Source organism: Otolemur garnettii, unplaced genomic scaffold (genome assembly GCF_000181295.1).
Source record: "Otolemur garnettii isolate 467f Iridium unplaced genomic scaffold, OtoGar3 scaffold00096, whole genome shotgun sequence".
Lineage (NCBI taxonomy): Eukaryota > Metazoa > Chordata > Mammalia > Primates > Galagidae > Otolemur > Otolemur garnettii.
Window position 1 is genome coordinate 1,798,620 of NW_003852491.1, and position 6,678 is coordinate 1,805,297.

The 6,678-nt window shown below is 40.1% G+C and overlaps 1 protein-coding gene across 1 annotated transcript in view; it reads right to left on the bottom strand.

The window, feature by feature from the left end:
- Nucleotides 1-2,944: 2,944 nt before the first annotated feature.
- Nucleotides 2,945-6,678, bottom strand: part of PALB2 (partner and localizer of BRCA2) — an 11,808-nt gene continuing 8,074 nt past the window's right edge. Inside the window, exon 5 of the mRNA XM_023516760.1 lies at nucleotides 2,945-3,903. Within this exon, the coding sequence (XP_023372528.1) occupies nucleotides 3,062-3,903 (842 nt within the window). The 3' untranslated portion in view covers nucleotides 2,945-3,061. The remainder of the gene's footprint in view (nucleotides 3,904-6,678) is intronic.

Here is a 6,678-nt window from a genome sequence, read left to right on the forward strand (position 1 = left end):
CTTGAGGCTCTGTCTCAAAAAAAAAAAAAAATTTTTCCCTTTTCTCCCCTTATTTTATATTTTCCATTTAATTCTATTTTTATTCCTTGCCTCCATTTCCTGGAGGTGATGAGATAGCTGTAAAAGTGAAGTTTTAAAGTTTTATGCAGGTCAAAAGAAAGAGGTTCTTTTTTTATTTTTGGTTTTTGGGGTTTTTTTGAGATAGGGTTTTACTCTCTGGCCAGAGCTCTTAAACTGCTAGGATTACAAGCCTGAGCCACTATGGTCAGCCCAGAAGAAAAAGCTTTGTGGTTCTTATGAAACTAAAAAATTTGCCTACAGGGTGGCGCCTGTGGCTCAAAGGAGTAGAGCGCCAGACTCATATGCCGGAGGTGGCAGGTTCAAACCCAGCCCCGGCCAAAAACTGCAAAAAGTAAATGAATAAATAAAAATAAAAATAATTTACCTATAATACTGACATTATCATATACTAAAAAACATATAGCATCAGAATCAGAATAAGTTCTGATTTAATCACAGAAAGATGGTTCATAAACTTATCTGAAAATAAAACACCATGATGAAGCACTCATGGGTTGAAGAGGGAAAAGCCTGACAATATACATTAATCTCTAAGTATGACAAGCAGAACACTATGTATCCAAACCCACAGAGCATGGCCAAAGCTGTACCTTCAAGAAAATCATAATCACAAAGGCATTTATCAGAAAACAAGAAAAAAAATAAAGCAAGCAAGCCAACTCAGAAAGTAAGTAAAAGAACAAAAGAAGAAAAATGAAAAACAGGAATAATTATAATTATTATAACAAATACAGAAATAAATTAGGAAACAAAGAAAAATCCCAATTAATAATCAATACAACCAAAACTAGTTTTTTTTATTTTGAAGACTAATGGACAAATCTCTTAAGTCTGATGTTGGAAAAACACCTGTAGAAATGTGGGAATGGGGAAAGAAAGGCTTAACTGAATATACACAGATTTTAAAAAAATCTATAATAATAAATAATTCTTTTTTTTTTTTTTGAGACAGAGTCTCAAGCTGTCGCCCTGGGTAGAGTGCTACAGCATCACAGCTCATAGCAATCTCCAACTCTTGGGCTTAAGTGATTCTCTTGCTTCAGCTTCCCAAGTAGCTGGGACTACAGGTTAATGCCCAGCTTTTTTTTGTTGTTGCAGTTGTCATTGTTGTTTAGTTGGCCTGGGCCAGATTTGAACCCACCAGTCTCAGTGTATGTGGCTGGCGCCCTACCCACTGAACTACGGGCTCCACCCAATAATAAATAACTTTTAACCTACAAATTTGAAAATATAAATGAAATGGTTGGTTTCTTAAGAAACTAAGTTATCAAAATTGACTTTTAAAAAGAGTTTTGAAACAGCATAGGTACTGCTATGTATCTTTTGCAGAAAAGGAATCTCGGGCTCAGAAGTTACATAATTTGCCCCCAGGTGATACAGCCAGTAATTGGCAGAAGCACTTCATATGGATTTGAAGTTGCTTCCTCTACACCAGTACTTTTCCATGGGAAGAACTTTTTTTCTTGTGGTTTTGGCCAGGGCCAGGCTCGAACCCGCCACCCCCAATATATGGGGCTGGCGCCCTATTCCTTGAGCCACAGGTGCCGCCCACGGGGAGAACTTTTGTACCCTTATTCTCACTACTTCCCCTAGGACGTTTAGTCATGTCAGACCATTTTCAGTTATCACACATAACAGAAAAGATTAACTATTCACGATATCAAAATCTAGACCTGCTACCCCCTCTTCTTTTTTTTCATTCTGTCACCCTTGGTAGAGTGCCATGGCATCATAGCTCACAGCACCCTCAAACCCCTGGGCCTAAGCGATTTTCTTGCCTCAGCCTCCCAAATAGCTGAGACTAGAGGTGCCCATCACAACGCTCAGCTATTTTTAGAGACGAGGTCTTGTTCTGGCTCAGGCTGATCTCGAACCTGTGAATTTAGGCAATCCACCCACCTTGGGCTCTGAAGTGCTAGGATTACAGGCGTGAGCCACTGCACCCAGCCTTTGCTACGCATTTTCTTTTTTTGAGACAGAGCCTCAAGCTGTCCCCTTGGGTAGAGTGCCGTGGCATTACAGCTCACAGCAACCTCCAACTCCTGGGCTCAAGCGAGTCTCCTGCCCCCGCCTCCCAAGTAGCTGGGACCACAGGTGCCGCCACAACGCCCAGCTATTTTTTGTTTGCAGCCGTCATTGTTGTTTTGGCGGGTCCAGGCTGGATCCGAACCCGCCACCTTAGGTGTACGTGGCTGGCGCCTTAGCTAGTTGAGCTACAGGCGCTGAGCCCGCATTTTCTTAAAAAATAAAGTGAAAGCACCATAATTGATTCTTTTAGAAACATCACACTCTTTGGGTAGAAGAGACATGAATGATTGGCTTTCACTTTTTCTGTCAAAATGCCTGACACTTAAATAAACTTCAGAAGAGCTCAAAATATAAATATAGTGTGAAAAAGAATTCAAATTTGTTTACCAGTTTACTTAATAGGATTAAATAAAGAATAAGAAGTTCTATGATTGAATTCCTTTCAATTTTCTTATTAATTCATTAAATTTTTCACATGTAAGACATAAGACACACTATATGGGTATAGTCTTCTGACCTTTAACTTTGAAACCAACTGTAGGCCGCCTGGGTTTAAACTATCACAAGCAGGAACATCTGCAATTTCAGTCTGTGGAAACAAAAGTCGTACCATTAATCTATACTTCATGCATGTCTGTCTGCATTACTCACTCATCAAATGTTTACTTCATTTTTTTTTTTTTTTTTAACTTCATGTTTTTATTTCCTCTGATAAAGAGCAGCAAAGCTCCAAATGCAACCGCTTCACTGACGACAAAGAGAATAGGAGTTCCAATATTTAAAAAAAATGTTTTAATTACCCTTAATTTTCCCAGAATGAGTTTAATATTTACAATGAAGTCGTATCAAAGAAACATATTAAAACATACTTAAGTACCGAGGGGGCCAATGTGTAAAGAAATCATGCTGTCCACATTCACTACTAAGACATTTCATTCCTTCAGAGAAAATTTCACAAAGGAAACAACTGTACCTGTTCTATGGAATGTTTACGTAACTCCTGGGATGTATTTCCACTGAGCTGATTTTCTTTGGAAGTGAATGAGCCAACAGAGAGAGGTGTTGCTTGGGGGCCAGAGTCACGGTCACAGGCAGCTTGCCCTTGCCTACCTGATGCATTCAGGCTGGTATTCAGTTTTGGTGGGCTAGCTGAACTACTGAATTGTTTACTATTACTAGCAAGACTTACTGTGTCTTTCAAGTGAGAAAGTTGGGGTGTAGAGCAAGTTTGTCCAACACCCACTGTAGATACTTTTTCATAACATGCTCGGGAGCCGAACGCTGGAGTGGTACCTAAGATGGGGAAAGCAGGTGAACACACGTCTGCAGTAAGTCTGTCATTCTCATCAGGTGTAACAGTGTTCAAGGGAGTAAAAAGTAACATAGATGAAGAAAGGTCCTTCTTTGTAGGCTTATTTTTTAGGTCTGACAGTTTAGAATCTGATTTTCTTGGCAAAATAATAAGTTCCTCTTCTAAGTCCTCCTTTTCTGTATCTACTTGTTTAGGAACCTGTTCCTCTGCAATACAATTTTCCTCAAGATGCCTCTTTTTATAAATATTTGATTCCAATGGTGTAATTGGGTTTTTTGAGCAAGACTTCAATTTTTCAAGCTTAAGAGGCCCAAAGTCTTCATCAGGTAACTGAAAGTCTATGATACCGAGGAAAGATGATAATGGCTTTAAACTCAGAATTTTTTTTTTATGAAAAGGGGTATTGACAGCATCATCATCCAAAGCTAAATAAGCATTATCGCTGGCAGACAAGTTCTGTTTTTGATGATAACCTTCTTTCCCTAAAATAGAAAATAAGCAACAACAAATAGTAAAAAGAGAAAAACAGTAACAAAAGAGACATTAGAGACATTAATACCCCATAAAGAATGAGCTTACTTTTCCCATGCAGTTCTTTGAAACCCGAGTAAAGGGTCCTAAAGGGTCATTTCCACGGTTAACTACCAGCTATCATTTAGTACTACCCAAAATAGTGCACTGCTGACAGCGTTAACTGGGAGAAGGAAGACTAGGGTCAAGTCCCAGCTTAACCACTGATTTGCTGTACAACCCTGGGCAAGTTAATTCAGTTCATTTTCCCTCCTCTCACAGTCCCTCTTCAGGGAAATTTTTAGTCTTTAGGACTAAAAATCTCTAAATTTCTATCTACCTCTAGAATTATGATTCTACCAAAGTAGTCTACAAAATGCTGGCTGTTCTCATTAAAGAAAACTTAGTCCCCTTTTCAACCCAAGAGTAATTTACTGCTCTTAATGTGAACGAAATCCTGTATCATTCAAAATGTAGTTATATCCAACTGATGACTAGATAAACAAACCATGCTACATACACATGACGGAATATTATTCAGCCATAAAAAGGAATGAAATACTGATAAAAACTACAACATGGACATTATCTTGAAAAAATAAGATATAATAATAATAATAATCTTATCATTATTACTAATATCATTATTTCATTATGCTAAGTGAAAGCAGCCACACACAAAAGGACATGTACTGTAAATCTCATTTATATGAAATATCCCAGAATAGGTAACTTGTAAATCCACAGGGAAAAATGTAGATTGGTGGTTGCCTGTAGCTAGGTGGACTGGGGAGAGGAAATGGGAAAGCAATTACTTAACAGGTACGGGGTTTGAGGGCAATAAAAATGTTTTAAAGAGATAGAAGTGGGCTCGGCGCCTATAGCTCAACCGGCTAAGGCGCCAGCCACGTACACCTAAGGTGGCGGGTTCGAATCCCCAGCCCGGACCCACCAAACAACAATGACGGCTGCAACCAAAAAATAGCCGGGCGTTGTGGCGGGCGCCCGTGGGCCCCGCCACTTGGGGGGGGGAGGGATGAGACTCGCTTGAGCCCAGGAGTTGGAGGTTGCTGTGAGCTGTAATGCCATGGCACTCTACCTAGGGGGAAAGCTTGAGGCTCTGTCTCAAAAAAAAAAAAAGAGATAGAAGTGGTAGTTGTACACTGTAAATGTACTAAATGCCACTGAATTGTTCACTTAACTAAATACAGTAATTTTGTTACGGGAATGTCACCTCAAGAAAAACTAAAGGTAGCAGACTATTTCAAAGCACAGTATGAATAGAAAGTTTCTAAATTACTAAATTGCCTACGTGTGTTTTTTTGTTTGTTTGTTTGTTTTTAAGAGACAGAGTCTCACTTTATTGTCCTTGGTAGAGTGCTGTGGTGTCACGGCTAACAGCAACCTCCAACTCCTGGGTCTAGGTGATTCTCTTGCCTCAGCATCCCAAGTAGCTGGGACTACAGCCACCCAGCACAACGCCCAGCTATTTTTTGTTGCAGTTTGGCTGAGGCCGGGTTTGAACCCACCACCCTCAGTATATGGGATGGTTGCCCTACCCACTGAGCCACAGGCGCCACCCTGTGATTCTTTTGTAATCCTGTTGACTTAAAAGAGGATGAAATAATGATTATTATTTTGAAATTAATTAATCATAGAACAAAGTATTTGTTTAGTTGCAGTGGTTCTCAACCTTCCTAATGCCGTGGCCCTTTAATACAGTTCCTGTGGGTTGCGAACCACAGGTTGAGAACCACTGCTTTAGTGGTACACTGCTGCCTATTTTTGTACATGAAGTTCTTCTAAAACATGTCACATGTACACAATGTCTTTGGCTGCTTTCGCACCAGTTCCTCCTCCTCCTTTTTTTTTTGAGACAGTATCTTATTCTGTTACATAGGCTAGAGCGCAGAAGCACAATCATAGCTCACTGCAGGCTTGAGTTCCCAGGCTCAAGTGATCCTACTGCCTCAGCCTGATCCTCCCACCTCCACCTCCTAAGTAGCTGACATTATAGGTGTGCACCACTGTGCCTGGCTGATTCACTTTTTTATTTATTTTTTTTTGTAGGAAAGAAGTTTGTCCGAAACTACTAGCCTCAAGTAAGCCTCGCACCTTGGCCTCCCAAAGTGCTGGCAATACAGACGTGAGCCACTGTGCCTGGAAACACCAAATTTGAATAGTTGAGACAAAGAGCACACACACTCGATCCTTAGTTTAGAACCACGGTGGATTACCCAATTTTTTTTTAGTTTTTGGCCCGGGCTGGGTTTGAACCCGCCACCTCCAGCACCTCCCTACCCTTTTGAGCCACAAGTGCCACCCAAATTACCCAATTCTTGTGCTCAGTTTATCAGATATGATTAACTCCTGAGCAAATGAATTCAAAGTTTAAATTATGACACAGCCTTGCTTGCCAGCCTTCAAAATCTTGTGTCCTATGAACCACAGAGAGACAAAATATTAGCTATTTTATTCAAAAAACTTGCTCAGGACTTTTTATTACATGATCACTCTAAGAAAGTCAATTAGTGTACTCTTACTCTAACACACATTCAGAAACATGTCCTATATTGCTACCTGTGGATAAAAATTGTGCTGTACCTGAATAAATATTAGTATCAGGTAAACACCCAATATATTTTCCTTTTCAGTATCCATTTTTTTTTTTTGAGACGGAGCCTCAAGCCATCCCCCTGGGTAGAGTGCCGTGGCATCACAGCTCACAGCAACCTCCAACTCCTGGG